Raw genomic sequence first — 27,418 nt, 5'->3', positions numbered from 1 at the left:
GGCTTTACTTAGCATGAGCAGCTGGATTTGCTGAAGTCTTAGGCTGAACTTTCACCTGGATATGCTTTTGGCTGGAACAAAGTTAATTTTCTTCTTAGTAATTGGTACAGTGCTGTGTTTTGAATTTATTATGAAAATACCATTGATAATACAGTGATTTTCAATTGCTGCTAGGTAGTGCTTACTCAAAATCAAGGATTTTTCAGATTCCCATGCTCTGCCAGCAAGCAGGTGCACAAGAAGTACAAACCAGAAGACAGGGAGGCTGCAGCAATCAGCAGAAGCTCCAACTTGGCAAAAGCTGTTAATGTCCTGTCTATATGAACACAGAAGAAGAATCCAATAAGGTGTTAGAAGGCCCCAGACCAAAAATCACTGTTGGACCAAGAAGCACGTGAATAATGAGCATGCAGAATAAACCCTTATTCTCAGAGATAAAAAGCTCAGGGATTTCTTTGTTTGGGGTCCCTTTGTGGAGGCACGCAGCTTGAGCTGACCTGCTGCTGTACTCCATTAACATTTATAAGTCCAGCACTGAGACTGCTACAGGAAACCCAGGGTTGAGCCTGAAGAAGGAGAAAGCTTGCCTGACACTGAGTGTGTGTGTGGGTGAGGAGTCGAAAGGGGCACCAGCTGGGGCTCACTGGAGCCACCCACTGTGAAGGGACTCTGGTCCTTGCTGTTAAAGTTCTCAGGTGGTGTGTGTGCAACTCCTTGAGCGGTGTGAGAATGCTCAGGCAGTGGCATTCCTCTAACATGGGTGATGTGGGACTGGGTGGGTGTGGGACCTGCACTGGGGCTGGGTAGTCAACTCTGAATGTTGTGGGGTTGATTGGCTGTGGGACCACTTACGGAGTTGGGCACTGTTGGGCCTGGATGATGTGAGGCCACCCAACCTTCACTAGGCTGAAGCTGCTTCCAATTACACCAGCTTACCTCTACTCCAGGGAGGTGCCATCTCAAACCAGTGTCGTTGGTGTCCGAGTCAGCTTCCAGGTAGAAAGCATTCTTTCGGAGGAAAAAGCTCAATTTTTAACACCTTCCTCCCAGCCTGCAGGGTAGATGCATACAAGGCTGATGCCTTCTCGCTTCCTTACAGCAAACCTTCATGAATTTAGGAATAGGACCTTGTAGGAGCTGCATGGAATCACAAAGATAATATCTTCAACTTGTATTTTCCTGTACAGCAGCAATATATTATGGTTTGCTCAAACTCAGGGACTAGAGACTAATCCAAAAGCATTAGGGTTTAAAAAGGGTTTTCACTGGAAAAACGATTTCTCTGTTTATAAACGTTTGAAACTAATGAAATGAGCTAATGCTTTTAAAATGGTTTTGATTATTTCTGAAGGCTTGTTCATCCACGTTTTCTACAACTGCATTAATTTTTGGGGAGCTTCCCACAATTCTCAGCCACGGAGAGGTCGAGGTAAGCGTTGCAATGATACACTACGTAAAATGATTAGAGAAAGGAAAAGCTACCGATTCAGCAAACTTCACTGCATGCTTTTTTCTCAAGAAATATATGTCAGGCAGAGCATCTCCTGCTTCATTCACATTTTATTTACTGTTTTCTAAAATACACATTAGTAACAGTTCACAAAAGAGTTACAGGCAGAGAAATACAATCAGATTTTTAATGTGATAGCCCTCAGGCTCTCTATAAAAGTGGACAGAAAGAAAGACCAACTTCTGACACTTTTCAAATACTACTGATTCCAAAGCATGGCTTTTAGTGAACTGGGGCCCAAATTCTGATCAATGGGAAAATCCTACAGTTAGGAATGAGAGCAAGAAAATAGTGAGGGGAATGCCAAGAGAAGGAGGAGAAAAGGAATTATTAGATATAGCCCTCCCCTATAGCTCCTTTTTTTCCCCCTGAATTCATATGGAAGGCATTCCTTGTGTTATTCCTAAGTGAATCTGAGACCCTGATCTGGATATTTATGCTTCGTCCCGCCCTTCTTGAACAGAATATCTGTATGACTGCCTGTACTAATTCACATACAAGACTTTTACTGTGAGGACCACATATTAGCACTGCTTGTACCGTGCATGTTTGTGTCCATCAATGTGTGGATGCAGAATGGCCCTTAAATATTTCAAAATGTATTGAAATTCTGAGCAGTGACACCAAATTCAAAGGGATGGGGTGAAAATAAAACTCCCCAAAGGAATCTTCTTCATAACTTCTCCATTTATCTGTGAAGTGTCAGAAGATCCTAGATTTACTTTCCTCAGTATGTTCCTTCCATGGCTGAAGGCAGTATTTATCACTCTCATCAACCTTACAAATGGACTCCACCAGCCTCTCCTAGAGTGGGAATAAATCCGATTGATTGCAGGTAATTACTGCAAGTGAACTCAAGCAGCAGTTAATACGCAACAACCCAGCTATAATATGGTAAGTACAGCAGTGCAAATGTTTGGTGATTTGAAGTACATGCAATTTGAAGCAAAGCTGCCTGCTCCTGAGAAGTTACTAGCATAACTCTTGGCATATTTAAGGTGCATAATAGGAGATTAAAACTGGAAAGGACCAGTGAATCATTCTAATTATAGCCTCTTGCAGCAAAATTTTTGTCTCTATTGTTATCTTGCTGTTGTTTTTTTTTCCTGAACACATCAAGATTTTCTATACTCTCCCTACTGAATCCTGGATTTCTTGTTAACGTGTGAATTCTTTCAGATCTAAATTTCTACAACTATTTGTTTCCTCACCATCAACTGCGGCAACAGTCACTCCTCCCACTAACTCCTTCTGACTCTTAACAGTGAGGAGTATGTCTTAATATTTATGTATAGTCTTAATTTAAGTATGTCTTAATATTTATGTATAGTTTCAGTCCCTTGATTATAACTGGACATTGTTAGATATTTAAGATATTTAAGAGCTACCGAGCCTAAAAACACATACAGAAATCCACAAGTGTTTCTTTCTGGACTCCATTAAGATGTTTCGGAATAATTCTGTAATATAAGAAATACCACTGCTATGCTCATGTCCTGAAAATGACATTAGACCACAGCTAACAACTTGTTTATCATCTGCCCTAACTCTGGTATCTTTCTGCTCTAACACAACTGAATGCTCTATTCAGTAGCCATTAAAAAAAAAAAGAAAATACAAACCAAACCACTGAAAAAGTGAGACCATTTAAAAAAAATTGCAGGACTTGGCCTCATTTTGTACACAAAGGTGTTGACAGAGACAGGCATATGGCAGAACCAGGAGTTATGCACCGAGATGTAGAAGAAAACACCCTTCAAGCTTTAAGGGGAAAAAAGCCACTAGATCCTTTTCAGGAAAAAACACCACCTATTTGTTCTGAGAATGAATATTCCACTCAACAGTGAAATAATTTTTAGATGTTACTGCTAATAAATGCTAAGTGCATTTCATGACTAGTGATGGGGTTGTGCTGCACTTAAAATGGCTTTGTGCATATTTGCTTCTCCGTAATTCAGGAAAACTCTTGAGAAGAAACATTATCAGTGCTGTTCACTGGTAAACAAAAGCAAGTTACGCCTCTAGGGCTCAGAAAAGGAAGGTAAACAAAAACCAGCTATCCAGATAAAATGCAAACAAATGCTTTGGAGAGAGAACATTCCTATAAACAGTCATTATAACGTAACTCACAGACTGCAAAATTCGGGAGCAGCTATAGATTTAGCTTAGCGTATAGTTTGAAATAGCAACTGCACAGAACATATGTTTGCCTGCAATCACCATTGATTCACTCACTGCCTATTTCCCGTGCTCCATTAGCGCACAGAATGGCATTCAAAATAGTACAGCATACATAAAGATGTTTGTTGAGCTTAGCAATTTAGAGGTACCTTGAGTTTTTCTGTTCCTCCCGAAGCTTGGCTTCACTCATGTCTTTATACTAGTTGGAAATTTTGCATCTACATAAAGAAGAGAGATATTTTGCATCTCTCTATGTATTAATAAATGACAGATTTGTGGCCAGCTCTACCTTTTCCTGATTTAGTCACATGAGTACGAATAAGTGTGTATTCAAGTCATCCATGTTTTGCATAAGAGACTAATGGCTTAAAGCACTCCAGATGAAGATCTGAGTTCAGTTCTCTCCTTTTACAGACTTCTCTTATTCACCTTTCACCAGAAAATGCAGTGATGATTCAACTCCCCCAGGCAATATTTTTATTTTGCTGAAACAGAATGGAGTAGTACTGATCCAGAGCTCTAAAGGGTGTAGATCAGACTTCCCCCCCCACCTCCAAATGAGATTTATGCCCACTGCTTTTACCTTTCATAATACTCAAGCTGACAGGAAACAAATTCCTACAGGTGAGTATTACTTTAGTCATGACATAGAAGAACTCCTGTTAAAGATCATTTAAAATCTACTCTCAAGGATGTGGGTTAAAAAGAAATACTGTCAACGGTCCCCAAAAGCTACGTTATCATAAATTCAGCAAAGGCGTATCTGTTTCAAGGCATAGATTTGATCAAGGAGGGCTCATTTTACAGATCATAATCACATTAACAGCACAGTCATCTCTGTGAATGTCCAGCTGAGTGGCAAACACATGCTTTATAATTCAGGACACGGATGAGGGGGAAAAAAAAAGTTCTTCCTTATGCAACTAAAGCTAGATAAATATGGTGACTCAAGCCAGAATCTGGCCACAAAATCCTGTCTGCAGTCCTTAAAATTCACAGTATTTGCCAGGTTTAATGGTTCTGAGGGCTTCAAGCCCAGTAAGTACTTTCTGGCAACATGGTCCCACGTATATCATGCTGGTTTAGCACCAGGTCAGACAAAGGGCAGTGGTCTGTAACAGGCTGACAAGAGCTGCAGAATGTGCATTTTTCCCAACAGCATGCTGATTTGTGTTGTTCATGCAGTTACAGCTTGGGACAGTAGAAATATACTGATCTCACTGTTTTTTACAAGAAAAAGAGCTTCTTTATGCTTGTTCACAGGTCAGCTTAATGTAATAACAGACTAGTTACTTTGGGAAACAAGAACATGAGTAATACAGAGCTTTGCAGCCCTGTGCTAAGAACCTTTGGAAGTGCTAAAATTCTAAATGCAAAACTTGGTTATTGCATTTTCCCTTTTATCTCATTAAAGACACCAGAAAATGTTCCAGAGGGTCTCTAATGTACTCATAGCCATCTGGCTAGGGAAATATAGTTAAGATACTTTTAAACATAATTAGCTGAGAAAGAACCATTTTGAATGTGGCACAAATGATGTTTAGAGACAATATGCAGCTACTGAATTATAATCTTCATTACAGCACAGACCAGGTGTGTAGGTGACCATTGTCGTCACCTCTGGATTCCCACTGCCTTACCTATGGCAACCTGACACTGAAGCCAAGCAAGTGAGGAAAATGCTATTTAGTGACCTGACCATTTCACACAGATGTTAAAAAAAAAGGCTCAATGTACTAGAACAGGAAAAGTGAGCCTCTGTTTTTGTAATGAAAAATACTAGGTGTAACCTGATGAGAATGTTGTCTTTTCAAATGGAATCCATCCTATCCAGAAAGCATGTGATGCGCTCCAGGCACTGTTGAAGGGAGATGTGCCCAAAAGAAGGCCAGAAGAGGCTCAAATGCTTAGAAGACATTTGGGGGCCTCTGCCCCAAAATCTTCATCTCAGAAAGTTTCAGCAGCATCCTCCAGACAAATATTAACACTACAAGAGAAAGAAAAGGACTAGTTGTCTTGGATGCCTTTGGAATGTAAAAGTTTAATCTTCTTTGTTTGTAAGAACACCATTCTCTCTTCTATGGCTTCCTTGGTTGTTCTCCATGCCAGTCACATTATTCCAACATGGCTTCCCCGAAAGCAGAATAAAGCAGGGGCTTCCTCACAGGGTTCAGAGAAAAAACACAAGGCAACTTCAGATGGTGAGAGAAGTCCTTTTTGAACCCAGGGAGATGGGATCCCTTACTCATTTGCAGTTTGCACCATCCTTTACAGCTGTATTGAGTGCACGTGGGAGGCTTCTTATCTGTGGATTCAATCAAGCTTCTTGGGTGCTCCACACAGGTGATACAACAAGACATGGAAAATTCGGTCCTAGGGCTGTCTGCTGCACTGCAGCTCCATGGCATCTTTCACCACATCTGTTCTCCAGATACATTCCAAACCTTGATTACTGAACCCTCACATCCCCTTGCAACATAGGCTAGGGATCACTTCCATTTTCTGACTGGGAAAAGTAGAAAGGAGAGAAGTTTGGTGATTTTCCCCACAACTGTACAGCAGGTCAGAGGGGGCAGCAGAGACAGAACCAGTCCTTAATTCAGGCGCTAGACAATATTGCTTCCATCTAGAATATGGACATATTCTGAAAGGTCGTATTGGTAAGTACATTAAAGGAAAATCATCTCCTTGTTAGTGACTCTTAATCCAGATAAGCATGATTCTGAATTAGGCTGTAAGTGTGTTTTAAAAGGAAACACTAAACCTGTGTTATCTCCATGCTTCCTGCACCGCAATAAACAGCCATTCCTACTTATAGCGAATTAGGCGAATAATCTTATTATTCATGAAATCTGAAGTATGTGGATGAGAAGAATCTATGCAGAAACCATCACTCATGGCTATTTTCAGCACTTCTTCCACAAACACCTGGAAGCTATTGATTTGCTTATTATCTGGCACCACCCAGAGTCTCTTCAAGTTCTGCCTGGTGTACTCCTCTTCAGGAAGGCCTTCCACACTTGCCACCCAATCTAAGGTCAAGTGGTTGGGGTCCTGCAGGTAGCTGGATATTGAAGAAAGGTTTCCGTTGAAGCAATAGTAAAGTTTGGAACCCAGAAGCTTCAGGAACAGGCATGATGTAGAGAAGATATGAGCACTAAACACTTCCATGTTGGAGGAAGACAGGCTGTAAATCTGGGGTGCTTCTCGGACAGTGAAGTGAACGGTTTGGGTCTTCTGATCAAGGGTGATGTTGAGCATGGCATTTTTCTCTGCTTTAGAAAGCTCTACTTCCTTTTCCTGCAAGGCCTCAATCAGCGGCTGAATTTGATAAAAGTCCACCTCCCGTCGAAGTAAGCCCATTTCCTGAAAGTCTTCGGGGAGGTCCAAGTGAGAAGTTCGTAGGAAGTTCAAGATATAGCGGAAGATTTTGCCATCTCTGTCAATAAAGCAGTTGCCTTGGCTGTCCTTCTTGGTTGGTATCTTCCCACTAAACATGGCCCCCAGCATGGAGTCTGGAAAGCTAGTCAGAGTGGACAGAGAGGTGGTATAGAGTTTTCCTCCAACATTGAGCGTGATAGGTTCTGACATGATGGAAAAGTCACGATGCTGGGACTAACTCTAAAAAAAAAAAAATTAAAAAAAAAATCCAACACAATACATTTAGTTGCACTGACCTTTTTGAAAGGTTAAACTACAGAGATAAGGAGTCCTAAATATATGAAGGTAACCACATGGCAAGAATTCATCATAGAAATTAGAAATGGGGAATTACTTTTGGAGGTTGTATCTTAAGAACAAGCATAAGGATGTTTTTTCTCCTAACAGATTTGAACAGGACTTCGTTAGTTCAGTTTAGTGCCAGGAACATATGTCTTCCAAAACTTTATAATCATGCTAAAAGTGAAATCTCTCCCATCAATGCCTACAGTGGTGGCTGACTTCAAAGCAAGAATTGTGGCCTAGGCTCATATGATCCCATTTCCCTCAGGAATACAGAATTTAGAGGGGACAAAAAAGGACAGGACAAGATCTGGACACATCCCATCATCATCCATAGTGTCTGAGGATATGATTAAAGCAGAATTCCCTGACACAGCAAGCAGTTGCTGCCATAAGCTCACGACAGTAAAATAACCCACCAGGCTTCCTCCTTCCAATGTGTTTTACCCTAGAAAACATTTTCTGATTAATTTGGGCCATATCCCAGTTGATGTTGTTTCCACATGGCTCCTCTGCAATCAGCTGAGACAAACTGAGGATGCGATTTTAAGGTGCAGTTAAGCATCACTGCCTTAGGAAGGGACATGACCTCCCTTGGCCCTCCACCGTATACAGTCCTCCTCCCTTATGCCATCTCTGGCACTCGTCTGATCCCACAGTGAGCCAGTTTAAGGAGAAAACCCAACATTTTCTATTCAGCATATGTTTCAGCTATATCTTGGAACCAGACCAATGCCAGGGCTGGGGCAAGGAAAGAGAAAGGAGCTATGTAGCCCTCTCCATGGCAGATCAGCTCAGCTGTCTTGCACAGGTGGGCCATAATTCCTGCTATGTGAGGAACTGCAAATCTTTTTTCCCTTGTTTGCTGAATCCAAATCAATCAACAGTTCAGCAAGAAACTCACCAGTGTTTGCTTGCAGAGGCAGGAAGTAGCTCTTGCTATAGCAACTACAGTTATTCAGCAGAAAGCTGCCAAGCAGCTCCCTGAAAATTAAACTGAAGTGCAGGCATTTTCCTAACTAGTCATGGAATAATCATAGACACTACACATTATTATCAGCTCTGGAATCACAGCAAAATACAGATAGGAAGAAGGTCATCTTGTGCTGAAATATCAATTTTTATGGCTGCTAAAATCGAAATAGTAGTGTTAATGGCATCCTAAAACAAATACGTCTCTAGACAGCAGCATATTTTGCTAAGAAAAATTGATCCAACCTAGGGCAGCTAATTAAAGGTCAAATGAGAACCTGTATTGCACTTCTAGTTTAAGACTAACATTCCACTTTGTTCTTTAGCCCTTGGCACACAGCCTATATCCCAGTGCACAGTAATGGAAAGATGCAGATCTCTAAATCCAGAGTGCTTTGCCTGTGTATCCCTTAGTCCCACGTATCCGACAAATTGGCAAATAAAGATGCATGCATAGACCAACACAACACCCCGTGTACGCCCATGACCAAAGACCCTCCTTGTGACTAACCTCAGCCAAATATATTCCAGAAAAAACTACTTGTTCCAGTGCTAAGCCCCCCTTAGCACTGTAGTCTCAGCATTCTTCCCACTCTTGAAGACTTCTAGCCAATTTAGAGTCAAGAGCTGTTTAAACCTGATCACGTGGAGGTTTTAACTGATCTAATTCTGTAGCACAAGTGGCTGCCATGTATTTTTTCCCCTAAGGGCTTGCAATATGTCTGTAAAAGCATTGCTACAAGCACAATCAGGTATTTCCAAAAAATGAAATGGGTTTTACTTTTTATCACGATTCATCAAACAGAAGCTTCCCTACACCTCCCTGCAAATCGCACAGCCTGTAGAAGCAGGACTGACAGTGACTCCATAGACCACATTCATTGCTTCTAATCTCTGCTGCTCCTCAGGCTGCTTTAGATTAAACAACCTCAGTTTTTCTGTTCTTTCTTCATAGGTGAAGCTTTCAGATTTTTGAGCCCAAACCTGTTTATCTACACCATGAGAGCTGGTTTCTCATGCTCTCGGCCAGCCTTAGCCAGATGTGGAGTGAGATGTTTTCTTTGATGTGTCTCTGACAAGGCTTCAGTTGGCAAAGCCCATGGTCAAGAGTCACAACCTAAAGACCACCGTATGGTCCAAAGATACAGATTTTCATTTCAAACTCATCATCCACCCTAGGTTTACTGTGATCCAAAGCCTCACTGGCTAATAGCCTGAATGAGAAGCAGACAGCTCAGTCGAATCTGAAGAGATAATATTAAAATCTCTTATAACTGTTTTATCAGCAGTCCAAAAGGGAGGCTGCCAACAAAATGTGGCAGTAACATGAGCTCTTCAAAGCTGAAGACCATATCTATGCTGCCAGCAATAGCATCAGAAATCTGCCCAAGCTTTAAGCTCCAGTGCTGGAAAAGTTCTGGGTGTAGTAGCACAGAACTTGGCAGACATGGCGTTACTCCCTCAGCATGGCGGCTCTGCTCCTCTCCCACTTCTGGGCACTGCTCAGACACAGGCCCTGGCCAGCCTATTCTGCTTATGGCTGTTTTACAGTCTGCAGACAGGCTGGATTTCAGTCTCCTAGGACACCAGCCTGCTTTTATTTTGAACCTCCCCACTGCCCCTGCATTAGATTAAATTTCAGACATTTATGACGCAAACATCTGGCCCATGGATAAGGCTGCAGGATAACCATTCCCCAGCTGTCATTCCTAATCATCTGCTTTTGCCTAATTCATCCCATTACTTAGAGGTTTATATCTTCACAGTACGAAGATGAATCTGATAGCCTGGGAACCTTAGAAAGACCCGAAACTTCAGCACAGATGAGCACCCCTGTGTCTACTGGATTTATCATCAACCTGGACTTAGTGCATTGAGCAACCAACATACTTGACAGTAGCTGGGGAAATAAAGTCAGTCCTTGCTGCTTTTCTTCATACAAACTTTTTAATGAAAAAATGTTTTTCATAAACTTCTAAAAATTAAAATGAAATGAGTTGTCAGTTTTCTCTCTTTGCTCATCCAACCAGCATTTGCAGTCCCTACCCTGGTTTATCAAGCCTAGGTACTTTGCTAATACAATATAAAGATTGTCCAAGAATGCAGCATGGAAATCACATCTGCTTGGTGGCATTTCCACAAAGAGTACAAGGTACCAAGAGCATCTGATCTTGGATGCGGGAGGCTACCCGGTCTAATGGAAGGTGTCCGTGCCTTCTGGGCACTGCAGGCAGGTTAACACCAGATGATAAGGTCCCATCCAACCCAAACCATTCTGTAACAGTATGATTCTATAACCTGCAGTCACTAAGGACAAGTACAAATTGGGTTATGGTTCTTGGAAGCAGAGATTTATAGTAAAGTCTTTTGTGTAGCCCCTCCTCAAGTAGCACTTAAAATTCATTCACATTAGATCAGCTAGAGATCTAATTTGAGAGCTGAAGATGTGAATTTGGCCAAAGAACATAAGATTTATTTTGTGCTTAACTAGCAGTGGTTAACTTTATGAAAAAGTCAAACTTCTGAACAGAAGCTGTCTGTGAGCATCTGAGCATTTCAACAGACCAGGGCTTGTAAATTTTAACTTGGATTTTACTCACAGGAGCATCCTCAACACCTGCATAGAGAACATTTCTGTAACAACCATCTACCCCATGAGTTTAGTTCAGCAAATAACTGGTTTGAACCTGGGAGAGTAATGGGGGTTGACACAGAGGGAAGGTATGAAAGTATGTCAAAATCTACATGATTTCACTTACTGATGCCTTCATGTATTTAGAACCATCATTATCACATCACTTCGTTTGCCTAACCATTTTGAATGTAGAACAGCTTTGGATAAGCTTATTTTTCTTCTCCTGTATTCATCACATTTAAGAGTGCTTTAATTAGCTAATAAATAAAATTCTGTATACATAATTTAACTGAGTGCCTGTTTCACCCAACTTGGCAAAAACCCAGAAGTGTACAAGTAATCATCCAAAAAAGAAGCCTCAGTCATGATTTGCCAACATAAGTAAAATGTAAACAAATGGCACAAATATTACGTATTTAACCACTCTGAACAATGTATACAGCTGTAGTCTATCCTTTTTAGCCAAAAAATGCAGTTTACTGTAAAGTCTAAAGTTATAGATATGTTTATATGGTTGCCAAAAGATATATGTATCTATATCTATCTATCTATCTATCTGAAGACAATTTATAACAGGATTTTTATTGGGAAAAGAAATTGACTGCAAACACAGATTTCACTTTACAAATGTTGGGGAAGAAGAATTAATCAATCCTTTCAGATTTCAGAGGCAATGCCCAGGATGCAGTTAACAGGCATCCTACTGTCATTCAGAGGATTTAATTAATGAGATTAAATAAACACAGAGCAACAAAGCAAGAACAATCTGTAATTTGGTAGGAGGTGATCATGATGAGTTGCTAAGGTTTCCAAAGTCCATCCCACAGGCTTCTTATGGCCTCTGAAGCCCTTACACATGACATTAAAGGCATTAGAAGTTGTAGCATCCCCTGAAATACAAGTTAACATCTGCTGTGACACCAATAGGGTCTTTTGCTGCCAGATGTAGTGATACGTGACTGTTTACACAGTCATTATTTCTAATGGTTTTAATTTCATAGAATCGCAGAATCATAGAATGGCCTGGTTTGGAAGGGACCTTAAAGATCATCTCATTCCAACGCCCCTGCCACAGTCGTGAACACTTTCCACTAGACCAGGCTGCTCAGAGGCCCATCCAACCTGGCTTTGAACACTTCCAGGGACAGGGCAGCATCAGGTTCTCTGTCCAGTGTACCAGTGCCTCAGAAGTTTATGTATATTATATATTGCACTGCTGGTTAATTTTATAGTGTAGGCTTCAACAGCTCACCTGTAAAATATCCCTCCACAACCAAAACTTTGAAAACCTGTATTTAAGACAGTGAAATATGTGCAGCTTCCGTATAAATAGTTGAGGAGTAAAAATGAACCACAAAAAATATATACAGCAAAAAGGAAAAAAAAAGATATTAATTATTTAGGCTGGCACAATGAAGAATGCCTAAGTGGCAATAAAATTAAAGCAAACCAGGGACCATTTCTGCTAAGCATCAGGAAGAGCAGCCAGACTAAAAACCTCTCTGGCTTTTTGAGTATTGCCCAAGAGAGCTGGTGAAAGCCACATCAAATAGATAAATGTTACAAGAGACAGATTAGGTAATGCTTTATAGGAAGTAATTCTGCCTTAGAAGGAGCAGGATTGATTTCAGCTCAAAAGGAGGTATGAGAAAAGAAACAGCTGGGCACCTGTAATGGCTCCTGGAAACTCTAAATGGGATTCAGCAAAAGATGGTTGCTGCAGGATGGGGCTCCAGTCTGCTCCATTAGAGCATATTAATGGTGAACACATAATCAGACAAGGATGTTTCCTCTTGCACAATGCTTGTTCTGCTCTAGGTCATGCCCCATTTTCCCTACACTCAGCATGTATCCCTTTGCTCCACTGTGTTTTACTGAAACACGTGTTTTGGTTTGAGGTAAGAATTCCAGTTTCTACAAAACATTCAAGCCTTGAGCAAAAAAACCCAAATAGTAATGAAGTTGAGAACTCCACATCTAGGCACAGCCAGCCCCATGGCACTGTGACTCTACCTGCAGAGCAGTTTTGTGCCTTGTCCCTTCTCAAGGGGACGATTTTGAGAAGGAAATCCAGATCCTCAGCTATGAGCTCATGCCCAACTGTGTTATGGGGCTGCAGACCAGGCAGTTTGAAGTCTAGAAGAAACTCCATGAAAGACAAGATAAAAATAATAATCAAAGAACTAAAGGGGGGGGAAGAAACAAACAAACAAAAATATTTAGAGGATAAAAAAAATAAACACTTCAATTGACCACTTACTAGCTTTCAGCAGACAGTAGGTGTCAATGAGAGCTGAACTTCAGGGAGAATTTTGGACAAAATCCATTGCAAGCATAGACTCACCCTCCCTTCACGTGCGCCTGATGCACATATACTTAGCTCATCCTCAGCTACAGAAGGTTAAACATTTGCAATAGTTTCTGTAGCCTATATGCTTATTTACAGTAATCTTACAGAGGAAACCCCACGTTTTCCCATCGCTGCAGGACGGACCCACCTGATTTTGGACACTTACTTAATATCAACCCCTCCAATAATGCAGCATTTAGAAGCTTACAATTCGGTCGGTGAAGCAGAGCATGGCGTGTCTGCCAGGAGCAACAGATCCCAAAATGCAGCGCCTGCGGGGAGGCACAGCAGCTTTTTGTTTCGGGACTGCTGTGATGTCTCTGGAAATTTCCAGCAGGCGTTTGGGGAAAGGCCGCTCACCCCGAAGCTGGCACGGGGGACATTGTGACCAGCTCTGGGAGGGGACTCAAATTCCCAGCAGGCGTGAGGCAGGAAACGACGGGTCACCCTTCCTTTCTCCCTGTACGATAGGATTGGTATCCATCTGCCGGCGGCTGCAACACCTGGCCATAGACACGCTGACAATCCACCTTCGGAGCGCAGCCAGTTATTTATATTTATTTACATTTAATTTTCTGGCCGTGCTTCTTTAGACACAGAAACTCTGCTCTGGCAATGAGACGCACGAAGAATGGGAAAGCGTGACCGGGAGTTCCACAACAACTCTGGTTTGCTGTGGGTGTGATGATGCCGTGTGTTCACCCCTTCCCAGATCTGCACCTCGATGCCCTTGAGCATCTCCTGGGCTGCCTGCTTAGGGATGCAGCCGAATGCAGAAGGCTGCCTGTAGGGTCTCTGCAGCTGCTGAATTTAAGCAAAAAGAGGAGAGGGTAGGGAGGCAGGGGTGGGAAAATAGAGCTGGTGACCAGTTAGTAAGAGCAAGGAGCGATATAAAACAAAGGTCAGGTTCCTCCTGAGAGAAGAGGAACAAAATCAGCAGTGAACAGCGGGGAGGAAGAGAACGAAATGAAAGTTAAGTGCTGCTGAAGGAGAACCGGCTGACAACAAGATGGAGGGGGAGAGGGAGTGCAGAGCCAGAGAGATGCGGCTGCAGCGAGGTTTGGAGAATAAAAGTCAAAGTGCTGCAGTGCTCGGCAGACTCCTGGTGTGACCTTCGACACCGGTAGGCTCAGGGGCTGCTGGGTGGGCAGTGCAGACTGTCAGGAGGGCAGTGCCACCGGCAGCCAGGAGGGAGCCTGTCTGGGGTCTCATGGCAGCGGGGAGCATCACTTTTCCTTCCAAGATGATACCCTTTGTACAGTCCAATATACCAATTTAATGCCAGTTCTGGCAAAGGTTTGCAATGTTCTTCAATGTCCTGTCCAGGCATCCACATAAGTATCACCTGGCACCCCTGGAGTATCATCCAGATACTCTTTATTTCCTTCATGGACCACTTTATTCCCTTTCTGGACCACTTCATCTGCACACGTGGTAGCCCACCACCTGCATACTGCTTGATTCACACACAGAGTGGTTCAGCAATCCAGTTTCCACCCCATCCTCCACTGACACCATCACTTCCAGAGCACCCCTGCAGTGAAAGGGCACCTAATTCCCAGCACGGATGCAGCTGCACGATAGCAAATCCCACTCAGAAATCACAGTAACAAGGTAGGTACCATCCAGAATTAGACCCTCTGCAGGGTACAGCTCATGGCCATTGACCAGCCAGACCCAGCTGGGCAGCATGTCCCGGGTGTGGGCATACAGGATGTGCTGTGAATCCTTAAATTTCGGAGATCTTTCATTGGAAGGGGGTGGGGGAATGCAAAGTTTGCAGAGTGGCGCTGAGCCCGACCCTGTTAAGGGCAACCTTAGGTACGGCTCACCTAACACAGCCAGGCGCTCACACTACTAAATTAGCTTACAGTACTAAAAAAATACCCCGTACCTCCCCCTGCTCAGAGGGGGCTCACCCATCCTTCCCGCATCCCACAGCGGACCAGCAGCGCGGCTCCCGGCCGCCGGTACCCGCTTGTTCCCCGTGCCTCAGTCTCTCCACCTGGGGGAGTTCCGCTGGGGGTGCCCCTGGCCCTCCCCACGCCCCCCAGCCCGGCCGGGGACCCACCTGCGCCCCCTCCAGCCGCCGAGCTCCGCCGCTCGCAGGGAGGCGCAGGGAGGCGCAGGGAGGCGCAGGGAGGCGGAGGAAGTGGGGGCGCGGCGCTCCCGGCACGGCTCGGCACGGCCCGGCCCGGCCCGCTGGGAGATGTAGTTCGCCGCCTCTCCGGCCCTGCCCAGCGCTGCTCCGGGACTGCGGCTCGCAGCCGGCCACGCCGCATCCCGGTCCCGGCCGGAGGTAACGCGGGGAGGGGGCGGAAAGGAAAGGGGTGCAGAAGGGGGGCGGTCGGGGGTTGGGGTGGTCGGAAGGAGGGAGACGGGGGGAAAGGGCTCTGGGCAAGTGGTGCAGGAGGGGTGATCTGGGCTCAGGATGCAGGAGGGATGCTCAGGGGAAGGGATGCTGGAGGGATAGTCGGGGAAAGAGGTGCAGGAGGGATGCTTGGGGTGAGGGATGCAGGAGGGATACTCGGGGTGAATGGTGTAGAAAGGGTGCTCAGGGGAAGGGGTGTAGGAGGGGTAGTCAGGAAAAGAGGTGCTGGAGGGATGCTCAGGATGAGGAGTATGTGAAGGGTGAGGGATGCTCGGGGTGAGGGATTCAGTAGTGATACTCAGGGTGAAGGGTATAGGAAGGGTGCTCAGGGGAAGGAATGCAGGAGGAATGCTTGGAATGAGGGGTGCAGGAGGGATGCTTGAAGTGAGAGATGCAGACGGGCTGCTCAGGGGAAGGGGTGCAGTAAGGGTACTTGGGGAAAAGAGGTGCAGGAGGCATGCTTGGGGGTCGGGATGCTTGGGGGTCGGGATGCTCAGGAGTTGGGATGCTTGGGTGTTGGGATGCTGGAGGGATGCTTGGAGGAAAGAGTTGAGGATGGATGCTTAGAGGCAGGAATGCTTGGGCAGTGAGGATGCAAGAGCTTGTTTAAGGGATGCAGGAAGACGCTGTGATTAAAGGGTGCTTGGGGGTCAGAATGGAATTCTTTGGAACTGGAATGCTCCGAGGGAGGGATACTCAGAGGAAGGGGAGCAGTAGAGATGCTTGGGAGGGATACTCGGAGTGATGCTTGGGGTTTGGGATGTAGAAGATAGCTTGGAGGGAGGTATGCCGGAGAGATGGTTGGAATAAGAGCTGCTCAGAAGGTCGAGGTGCAGGAAGGATGCTCAAGAGAGGGATGCTTGTAGGGAGGGGTTCAGGAGAGAGGCCCAGGTTTCAGGATTCCCGGATAGATGCTCAGAGAGAGGGATGCTCTGTGATCAGGATGCAGAAGGGAATGGTGGAGGAGGGATGCTTGAGGATTTGGCTTTTTAGGACTCAGGCTGCTCTGTTGGAGGGAGAAGTAGAGGAGCAACACTGGGAAGTGGGTGTGCGTGCATTCCTCTGGTGCCTGCAGGGCTTTACAAACCTGTTTACAAGGCAGCATCTTGTTATAAGAAACTGGCCAAGATGGGTTCAGGTTTTCTCCAGACAAATTGACCTGGAGAGAGACACCCAGGGGTGTTCCCATCCCATAGGGAGCCAAAAGACTCTAAAAGTGGTCAAATTCAGATTAGTTGAGATTCAACCCTGTTTCAGGTTAAATCTGCCCTGGCTTAGACTTTGCAGGTGTTACTGAAGGATAAAAGCAGAGGTTGGAATATTTACCACTGCTTTGAGGTTTTCAAAATGCTTTGGGAACTCAACTATACCCTGCTGTATCTGGTGGCAGAGAAATTTCAACTGCATGCTGAAAAGAGGCTGAAAGAATGTAGCTGAGCTTTCCCCTGGGGAGGAGGCTCAAAATGCCTTGGGCATCCTTGTGATGGAGTCTGCAAAGTTTGCCATGGTCTCACTTTGCACTCCTGGTTTCTGAACTTGGCTGATGCAAAGCCAAAGATGTTGGGGGCTGGAGGGAAACTGAGGTCTTAAGTGGGCATCATATCCCAGTTTTCCTGAAGGCACCACCAAAAAAGTGGAGATCTCTGTATCTGCAAGCAGTAAGGCAGTGTCTGATGAACCCCAACCAGCATCGGCAGTATCCACCCTCAGTCCAGTATGCTTTGGTGAACAGGACGTGGTTTTTCCTTGGTTTATATCCAGGGTTTTAATTTCTATATAGAGACAAAAGCAAACAGAAACCTGAAGAAAGAAGAGTGCTATTAATGCTATAAATACCTTCAAGAAAACAAGCAGCTTTCCGGAGTAGATACATATAGAGTCTCCAGGGATGATGATAGAAAGGACGTTGACCTGAAGGTCAGTGCAGGATCTGGGCACTCTTAGTATAAAGCCCTATGGAAGTAGGGTAGCACAGCCCTGGCTGAGAGCTCTGGCCAAGGAGAAGAGCAGAAATCATTCGGGGGTAAAAAAGGAAGATACCTTCATCTGGGGAGTGTGCGGAAGAGAAACTGGGAAAAACTTATCTAGTGTGGACAGGACAAAGCTTTTGAGCTTCCAGTGCCAAATATATTCAGAGAATTAAAAAGCAGGTGGGGTGGGTTATTTTTATCTGGGGTTGTTGCCGGGCTTAGCCATAGAGCCAGCAGTTTGTCACTGCTAGGCTGGTGGTTAGAGCAAGCCCTGCCTCATGTGCCTTTCTCTGCTGCTGGTTTTGAAGACAACGGGAGAGAGCATTTTAATTCCCTGTGTCTTACTTTCTGTATCTGTGCCAGGATGGCTGATAATACACTAGTGATGGTTTTGAGATGCTTTATTAGAAAAGGGTACTAGTTGGTACTAGAGGTGTGTGTATGTGGCTGTTGACTGGAGGGGAGAAATGGAGCTGGAAGGAGGAGTCTGGAGAAAGAGAGGATGAAATGTTAGAGCCTTAGGCTTTATTTGGTATAGCACTGATCACTTTGACATCCAGCCAAAGACTTTTTCTAATTTGATGACTGAGTGCCTAACAGCAAAAAACACAGAGCAAGAGAAGAGTGGGGGGTCTATCTGCATCAAAGGGATCAAAGAAGAAGCACCGGAGGAATAAGAGAGCAGGGTAGGGTGGGTAAGATAGATGGGTTGAGACAGGGCAGCCTGCCCAGCACTGTTGTCACTTGGAGATGGCTGATAGAATTGTATGATGTGGCAAAACATCTTTATAATGTTTCAGAGGAAAAAAGAACAATGAAATATGTAGTACTGCAGAAGAAAGGAAAAGGGTCCACAGTGGTCTGTGCATCTAGAGCATCAACAAATTTCAATGAAGGGAGGGACTACTATATGGTAAATTTAGGCTGATTGCAAATAGATGTCTCCTGGTTAGTTACTGTTTTGAGACTCCTTAGGAAAGTCTGTGGCCACAGGAGAGAAACTCGTTGTTCCCAAGGTGGAGCTCCTGATGTACCACAAAGCCATGCAAAATGCCAACAGTCCACTCTCTGGAGAGAACAGAAGGCTGCTGTGCAGGGTGGAAGGTTCTGCAGAGCATGGGGACAACCTCCTGCTCCAAATCTGCTATCTCCTGTGGCAAAGGGGAATCTGTTGGTGCTGTACTAAAGGGTGGTTCAGATTCCGAGGACAGGAAAGCATGAAGAGCCTCGTCAACCAAAAATAATTAACTCCAGTGAGTAGGAGACACACAACACAAGTGCAATCTGTCACTGGAAAGCAGTTTGGGACAGGAAGCAAAGAATATATGATCTCCTTGAAAAGAGAAGGTGAATTTAGAAGGGCAGATTATAATTACATGCAAAAAATTCAGCTAGGCTTCTGTGCTTACAATTTTTCCCTGTTATGACTGCAGATGGGTAGAATCTCATTCTCTTTCTAAAAGGGTATTTAACGGGATTTCTCTGCAGTTATTAGTTTTGAATTTCTGCCCATATCTCATTAAAATTAACCTGGTGTTCTGCTCTGCCACAGCACTTTATTGGGTGTGACTCAGATAGCAGCTGAGAGCAAAGAACAGCAGCATCAGCAGATTAATGCAGCATCAGCATTAATATATTTTAAGATCTGAAGAAGTTTGGCTGCTGGCTCTGCCACAACTTTGAGCAAATGGTTTGATCTAGATAATTTTTGAGGTTCCTTCCAACCCAAACCATTCTATGAGTCTCTGGTCTGGATGTGCCTCAATATTTCTTTCACATTACTAGAACAGTGTGAGTATCTGTTAGATGTGGTAATGATGTGCAGGCTGTGGTTTACCCTTCTTGGCTCGATGAACAGGCATGTACTTTGAACCAAAAAAAATCCTCTTTGCCTATGAATTCACTGGACATTTGTTCCCTGCAAAAAAATCATGAGGACATAATTACTTTGATGTTCCTGGAAAACAGACCTAGAGGGGTGACAACAGGAGTGGTCCTTGTAAGAAGTTGTATGCCAAGTCATGGCAAATTTTGTACAAATTTTAGAGAACACAGTATTTTTTGTGAGGTATTTTGTGCTCTAGCAAAGCACTGTGTGAGCTCCCTTTCATCCTGTAGCAGCTCAGCATGCTGCAGGATTGAGCCCTAATTGCCTGGCTGCCTGGAGGATGCTGCAGGAATAGCGGTAATGTCTTGGCTGACATAAAAGAAACCATTTCAGCAGGAGTTGAGGACAATAAAAGGTGAGTCTCATTTCTGTCCTTCCAGACCTCCAGGGAATTCAGGGAAGTAGATCTTCTTCTTCTTCTTTGTAAGTAAGAGGCAAATCACTTTACATATCAATCTATGCTCAGGTGGTGAGAATTTTTTTCTTCCTTTAGTGATATTTGTCAATCTCTCTATGATACCATTGTAGGAAATGTGCTGAATTTATTACTAAGATTTCCTAAAGGTAAGGTGCATCTCAAATTTATGTTTTCAGAGCTTTGTAAGATCTGGTGTGTGGCAACTGATACTGCATTCTGCAAAAAATACCAAGGAGCCTTTACTGGAAAACTGCTGCTGGCAGGGATAAGGGAGTGAATTGATTTAGAAGTAACTGGATAGATTTCAATTGAAATGAATCCTAATTAAAGAAAAAAACAGGCAGAAGAGAGCTATAAGAACACTCTGAACAGTACAGTACAGTACAACTAAACCCAAGCAAAGCCCAAGGTGATTTTTCATCCTGAGGTTGCGTTTTGGTTTCTTTTGCAGTTTACTCACTCTGGAAAATGAAGCTAAGCTAGTCAATGCTGTTCTTTGCTTAAATTCCTTTTCCCTCTCTGGTTTCTAGAGTGTAGTTGGGTATCTGTCCCTGCAAGGACCCAGCTTGTGGTCAGCAACACCTATTGCAAATGTTGCTGAAATACTTCATTAAATTTGTGGGTCTAGGTGGAATTTAAGTTTGAAGCCAGGGTTGATCTCTTTTACGGCACCCTTTATATTTTGAGGGGGCATGGGAGGAAAGCATTGTGGACCCTAGTGTGTATTTGTGGGTGCAGTGTGTGGTACCTAATACCATGAACACTTACTGATCTGCCAGGTGGAACAGAGTGTCTTCAGGACAGTTTTATAGGTCTGAGCAATTGCCTGACAAGGATGAGGTACGAATACATCCCTATTCCAAAATACATCTAGCACATCTTCAAAAAATCAAGAAACATTATCTGAGAACCTAATTTAGTCATCATCCCTTTGGTTCTTGGGATGATCACATATAGTACATCCTCTTGGAAGCTGTGTCGGCGCACATGAAGAAGGAGGTGTCTGGTAAAGACCAGTGTTCATTTACCAAGGGTAAATCATTCTTGACCTATGTAATGGCCTCCAAGGATGGATGAGTAGATCTGTGGGTGATGAGAGGGTAGTGGATGTTGTCTTCTTTGATGTCAGTAAGGCTTTTGAGATGATCCCTCACAGCATCCTTCTATCAAAGACACAAGAGAAACCACAATCTAGATGTGCGGACTGCTAATTGGGTAGGAAACAGGCTGGAACTATCCTAGGACCTTTCCTTTTTAATATTTTTATCAACAATGTGGAGGAGGAGATGAAATTCACTTTGTCAAATTAGTGAGTGACACCAGACTTGGGAAATAGTCAATACGCTTGACGACAGGGCTGCCAAACATGAGGGCCAGGACAGGCTGTGGATGACATGAACCTCATGGAATTCAACAAGGACAAATGCAGCGTTTTGGGATGGACTCACCTGGGATGGATTAACCCCTTGAGCAGTTGAAGGCTGGGGACTGACTGATAGCAGCCACTGAGTGACCACAAAGAGGTTATTCAGGAGATGGGTCCGGGCTTTTTACAGGAGTGCAAATTAGGAGAATGCAAAAAAACTAGACATAAATTGAAACAAGAGTTTCCAACTGGAAATAGAAAAAAAATTCCTACTATGAGCTAATTAGTGCTGGGGCAGTTTGACCAGGCTGGTTGTGTCATCTCCATTTGGGGATATTTTCACGAACTTAATGGATAAGCCCTGGGCAGCTTGAGTTGATTTCAGCTTTGTGCAGGGATTGGGCTAGAGATCTCCCAGGAGTATTTTCCTCCTGATTCTGTGACTTTACCTGTGTTGTTCCTACTAGTCATTCACTGAGGGAGCAGAACAATTTTGCCATCTCATGGGATTTTTTCTTTTTCCCTGTAAAGCTCACATTGGGTACTTTCTGTTTTATGTGAGCTACATAACAGATGAGAACCTCAATGTGGCTCTTCAGTTTAATAATTAATGCTCTGACCTTCTACTTCATCCTTGTGTGCTCTAGGAACTTCATTCTCTTGGCAAGCAGGAATGAGCCATCCTCCCACCTCTTCTGTGAGTTTTTAATGCTGATGAGGAAGAAGAAGTGCAGAAAGGTTGTTCTACTTCAGGAGCACTCATTATGGAAGCCTGAATATTTAGTCTCTTTTTTTCAGTATTAAACAGAGGAGAATGAGGGACCAGATCTCCAAGGCAGCGTTAGGCTGCCTGACAGGGAACTGTCCTTCCCTCTCCTGCAGTTCCCTGGGTTATTTATGACACACTTCCAATTTCTACAACAAATGAGACAGTGATCTTACAGACAACACTCCAAATCACTTAACTTCTCCACTATAAACCCTGATTCACTCTCCATGCAGGTCCTGAGGGGAAAAAAAGAAATTAATATTAGATACCTAAACTCATATATCTCTGAAAGCATCTGGAGCTGTGCTTGGCTTGAATTAGCATCTTAATTCCTAGCCTTTGACATGTGAATGATCTTTTAGTGTAAAATGCTCTTTTAGTGTAGTTTTAAGACTATAATATTTATTATTGCATATTACAAAGCAACTTGAATGTTGCTTTAATGTCATTCTAAGATTGTAATATATGCCCTGGCTACCATCCTCCATCCTGTCTTTGTGTGGCCCACACCCAGGGAGCAGCTTGATCTACCCTAATATACAAAAGAAACATGGGCTTGTTTGTCCTGCTTTGCTGACATGAGAGTGGTTAGAGAGGTGCAGGTGGGGCTGTAGTACCTAAAGCCCAACTTTGTACCGAAAGCCCTTCAGCAGTGAGGAGAACATATACCCTTCACCACAGGTGGTTCTCCCTGAGAAGGACTCTTCAAGGTCCTAATGTCAATATGAGATATTATGATGTTTCCTGATGAGGAAGGTGCTCCTTTGGGACTTGTTTGTCTGTTGACTATGGAGGGAGTTTGTTTCAGCCTTGTCCTCACTGCACTATGTTAGATGAGCCCTAGTTGCACTCTATGCAGCAGTGCTGGGGTAACCCATCCTCATGTCCCTTTCTGTGACCAGCCTGAGGAGGCTGCAAATTTATCTTAAAATTCAGATGGAATTAGACTCTTTTCATTGAAAATTTGGGTCAAGTTTGGCAATGCTAAAGTAGCCAAAGTTGTAGTCATTCAAGGGACAGTGGTGGGCAGCCATCACCCCTGAGAGGGGTAGCAAGACCATCCAACACATACCAGTGAACTGGTGATTGATGGGTCTAGGTCTAAAAGAACTGTAGCCATTTTTTAACCTTCTTGCCTGGGTAGTGTTTCCAAATCGCTGTGCCGGGCTCAACATGGATTGCTCCAGGGAAGTGACCACATAACAGAGACACAACCAGTGAGCACTGTAGATCCTCCTGTCTCCTCCTCATCCCTTATCCATCTGCCAGATATCCAGGGTGTCAGGGCTTAGGCTGGAAAGCTGCAGAGAGGAGGTGAGGGAGGTACCAGCTTGACTGCAGGTTTGTGCCAGTCTCTGTATGGCCAAGGTGACCACTGAGCAACAATGGGGACAAATGCTCCTGATTTCAAACTATTTGCAAGCCTCACCTGCTCTCCAGGTGGACTTTTAGCCTTTGCTGTCACTGAGGTACTTTCTGTTTGAGGTGAAAAGACATTAACTGTGGGATTTTGTCTTCTTACCTTGTCGTTTGCTACTGGTTTAATGCAGGCTGATTCCTCAGGAGTCCTGCTTATGTCTTCTATCCTGGGAAAATAATGTGATGGAGAGTATTAACTCTGCCATAGTTTGTTGTAGGGAAGGCAGCAGTGATGCTTGGTGGGGAAAAATAAATCCAGCACATGAGCAAAGGACTGTATGAGTCAGCAGACAGGACAGGAAGACCAAAGTAGTTCCTGAAGAGCCATTGCAAAGTAGGCTGCTGTCATTGCTGAATTGGGAGGTGGCTATATATGTATCTCTCTCTCAATAATGGGACTTTTTTACCCTGTGAGATTGTGGGGGAAGCAGTAATGGGAAGAGGTGATGTTTAGTCAAGTGGGGAGGCTTCCCAGCCAAGGAGCTGTGAGTCAGAGCTTGATGTTTGTGTCTGGCATGGGTTTTACTTCTCCACTCGCAAGTAGCTGTCTACCAGGAGAGAAGATACTCTCTGGCTCAGACACAGGCTTACTCCAGGAATGGTATGGTCCTTGGATGGTATCTGCTGAGGTCCCTTCTGGATGTCATCTGTGAAACTTAGGGTACATGTCACCTGCACGTGTATTCTTCATTAATATAACCCTGACCACTTGAAAACCTTCAAATTTTTTCTGAGTGCTAACAAAGGATCTTTCAACTAACCTTGCTAGGAATTGCTGTGTATTGTCCTCATTTCACAGATTAGGAAGCTGAGGAACAGAAAGGTGATGATTATTATTCTGGTCAGATAAATTGAGTGTGGATTGTTTCAGGCTATAGGCAGGAAGGGACTTTCTCCAAATGTTATTTGTGCAGTTCATTGCACTGGCAGGACCTGCTGTGGGTGAGCCTTTATATAGCCCCTGTAATACATTTTAAGAAATCCTGACTGTCTAATTTTATCATTCTGTAATGGTTTGGGTTTTGTTTTTTTTTTTGTTTTGTTTTGTTGTTGTTGGTTTTGGTTTTTTTGGTTTTTTTGGGGGGGGGGGTTTGTGCAGTAGTGGATGCAACACCTGGTTATAAATGTTTTTCTGAGCTTTTCCAGGGAATTCCTTGGTTGTTTTTTTTTTAGGCACTCTCTCCTCTAACGCTTTGTTGCTGGTGAATTTGGGCCATGATGAATGTGAAACTTTGCCTGACTCTGCAGTTTCTCTTGCTTTGGTCCCACATACAAATGCGGCAGGTCTCTGGGGAGCAGCCAAGACTGCACCGCTTGAAGCGGCTGGCAGCACAGTGTAAATGTCAAACATACACCCTCGCCATCACACAGAGAGGCTGCAATCCCACCTCTGCTTCCCAGGGCTTTTCTCTCCTTCCCTGAATGTGAAGACAATAATTGGGAGCTTTTCTGCCTCTTGAGAACACGTGAACCAGCAGACAACATTATAAGACCTCGGCTCCCTTAATTCCCCACTCATGCCCTCCATGGGTCTGTAGTTGGTTGTTTACAAGACAAAAATTCTCAAATGTTATGATTAGTTTGAAGAAGTTCTGCATTTTTGTGTATTCATGCAGTTTAGGGGCTTTAATCTCTGTCAAACGTGACCAGGGTGGAAACTTTTCTGAATGCCACCAGGAAAAGGGCTCAAGAATTATCTCTAGAGTGGTCCCAGACTGCTCTCAAGCTCTGTTTCTTTGACCTTTCTTGCCATCCTGGGCTTGAAACCTCAGCAGACCCTCCTCGAACTAACCTCCTGCTCTGTTCCTCTCTTTTAGGAGCAGGGAGCAGAGATGGATAAGATACTGGAAGCTGTGGTGATGTCCTCGTACCCCAACAACGTGAAGCAAGGGCTAGTGAGGCGTGTCATTGAGGCATCGAAACAGCCCATGGACAGTGAGCAATGCTGGTCCATGCTGGAGCTGTCCACCAAGCTTTATCTCACCGGGGACACCAAATATAAAAGAGAGATTGGGAAGGAGGTTTTGGAGGTTTACGGCCACTATCACCCAGAGGAATTTGAGGAGTTCTTCAATGTCCGCTTCCTGCTGAGTCTCCTGCAGGAAGGCTATGGACCTCTGGGGAAGAGAAGCCATTATGTACTTGATTATATCCAGTTAGGATTGCAGTTTGTCCTGGAAAGCCCGTCAGCAAACAGCATCTTCAGCTTATTGAGGATTGAGGTGCTCCGGAAAATCTGTGAGAGGCCCAGCCCCAAGCAGTGTGCAAAGATCAGCAAACTCTTAACCCAGCATCCTCAATGCATTCCCACAGGAAAACACCAGCTCTTATTTTGTCAGCAGCTGATCAGATGCATCGGGCATTTCCAGTGTGTTTCCGAGGAGGAAGAGCAGATTATGGAATTTTTGGAGCAGGTGAACAAAGTGAGTGGTCTGCTACAGAGGATCTGGAGGACTCAGACCTCAACCATCCTGCCCTCTTTGAAGGAACTGTTCACTATCATTTCTTCAACAGGTAATTTAAAAATAGTAATAAAAAAGGCTGGGAATGTAAATGTTGTCTCTGATGAAGTCAAATTCAATTAGTTTGACATCTCACAGTGTTCTCATCCACTACAGAAATGCAGCCACAGAGAAGTATAATAAACAAGCATCTCAAAAAGTTACCCAGGACTTTGAACTGGGAAAATAATATCCCCTGAACACACACAGAGTCTGCACATAGGAGCTGTTAATGGTATTGAAACATTTGCAGCACGAGTTTGTGTATTCAGCACTTCCCAGCATCGGTTGGGCTTAAGGGAAAGCACCTTATCTACAGCTGGTTAGAATGGAACTTTAAAGCATTTAGAAAAGTCACTCTCTTATGACTGACTTGGTTGTTACTTTGCCTGCTCCCTACCAGAGACTAGGGTTAAAGCTAAGGAGTTATTTCTCACTTATCTAGAGGTATGAAGCTCTACTGTCTGTTTGGAGGGTGGTTGCATAGTAAGGTGAGACAGAAGATATTTATTCAGTTTCCGGGGTCTTTAGGTTATTGTGGAGGGTTTCAGAAGGTTTTTGGAGGTACCAGTGCCATGAAAGGCTGGGGATCTCCTGCTCCAGCTATTCCTAAACCCACAGGAGATTACTTTTTCAGTGCCCTCTGTATGAAAATCTCATCCTTTGGAAGGTGCTCCAGACTGGCAAATTTGCAGTTGCATCCCTTTGCAATTATTTGCAATACTTAGTAGAAATAGAGCATGCAGAGGAAATTTGGTACCTAGGGTTGGCCCAAGGATGTTCTTGTGCCTGTGATCTCTTTCTCCCTTTGGGCTGTGTATAGCTTCATGCAACAGCCCATCTGCTAAGACCCATTATGTGCTGCACCGGGATTTGGGGAATTGTCCTCCTAGCACACTCCAGCTGTAGGTTGTGCTCCGTAATGTGTGGATGTGGCCCTTGGGGACATGGTTTAGTGTTGCACTTTGCAAGTGCTGGGTTAGTGTTTGGACTCTATCTTAGAGGGCTTTTACAACCTAAACAATTCTGTGACTCTATTTACATGGGCAGAAGTGATTTGATTTTTAGAGATGAGAAATGACCTCATGTGCTTGGTTTTCCTGGCAACTAACATCTTCATTGCTGGCGCTCATCCATGTCTTACAGAGGAGCAGGAAGTGCCATCCAATGCCTTGGCCAGCGTGGTTCAGTTTGTCCCTCTGGAGCTCATGGATGGCGTCATAAGAAACCTAACCAATGATGACAGCATCACTGATGTGCAAATGATGATGGCCATCAGCAGGTAGGAGAGGCTGCATTAGTGAATGTCATTCTCAGTTCGGAGAATGCAAAGCTGCACTCAATT

General features: G+C 44.1%; 2 protein-coding genes across 7 annotated transcripts in view; one reads left to right on the top strand and one right to left on the bottom strand.

Annotated features, from left to right (window-relative positions):
• Positions 1-105: 105 nt before the first annotated feature.
• KCTD21 (potassium channel tetramerization domain containing 21) lies at positions 106-15,493 on the bottom strand. Of its 4 annotated transcripts, XR_005564560.1 has the most exons (3): positions 13,538-13,763; positions 937-1,137; positions 106-316 (listed from the first exon to the last, which is right to left on the bottom strand). XR_005564560.1 is itself a non-coding variant. In XM_027741617.2 (2 exons), the coding sequence occupies exon 2, from the start codon at positions 7,280-7,282 to the stop codon at positions 6,500-6,502; it is 783 nt and encodes a 260-aa protein (XP_027597418.1). In that variant the 5' UTR covers positions 7,283-7,312; positions 15,443-15,493; the 3' UTR covers positions 1,543-6,499. The 4 variants fall into 4 exon arrangements, 3 of the variants coding, with proteins under 3 accessions (XP_027597418.1, XP_027597419.1, XP_027597420.1); XM_027741617.2 differs by lacking the exons at positions 106-316; positions 937-1,137; positions 13,538-13,763 and adding exons at positions 1,543-7,312; positions 15,443-15,493; XM_027741618.2 differs by lacking the exons at positions 106-316; positions 937-1,137 and adding an exon at positions 1,543-7,312 and having other exon boundaries at positions 13,538-13,729.
• USP35 (ubiquitin specific peptidase 35) overlaps positions 13,877-27,418 on the top strand; it is a 28,915-nt gene continuing 15,373 nt past the window's right edge. Inside the window, exons 1-3 of one of the 3 annotated variants that reach the window (XM_027741614.2) lie at positions 13,877-14,985; positions 25,390-26,086; positions 27,220-27,355. In XM_027741614.2, coding sequence (XP_027597415.1) covers positions 25,405-26,086; positions 27,220-27,355 — 818 coding nt within the window. In that variant the 5' untranslated portion in view covers positions 13,877-14,985; positions 25,390-25,404. Of the gene's footprint in view, positions 14,986-15,588; positions 15,671-19,777; positions 19,956-25,389; positions 26,087-27,219; positions 27,356-27,418 lie in introns of those variants that run through there. The other 2 variants (XM_027741613.2, XM_039384017.1) reach the window with 2 other exon arrangements.

The sequence above is a fragment of the Pipra filicauda genome, unplaced genomic scaffold, assembly GCF_003945595.2.
Source record: "Pipra filicauda isolate LSUMZ 115617 unplaced genomic scaffold, ASM394559v2 scaffold335_size1511353_pilon, whole genome shotgun sequence".
Classification (NCBI taxonomy): domain Eukaryota; kingdom Metazoa; phylum Chordata; class Aves; order Passeriformes; family Pipridae; genus Pipra; species Pipra filicauda.
The sequence above is the reverse complement of the archived record's forward strand: the minus strand, read 5'-3'. Positions and strand labels throughout refer to the sequence as shown.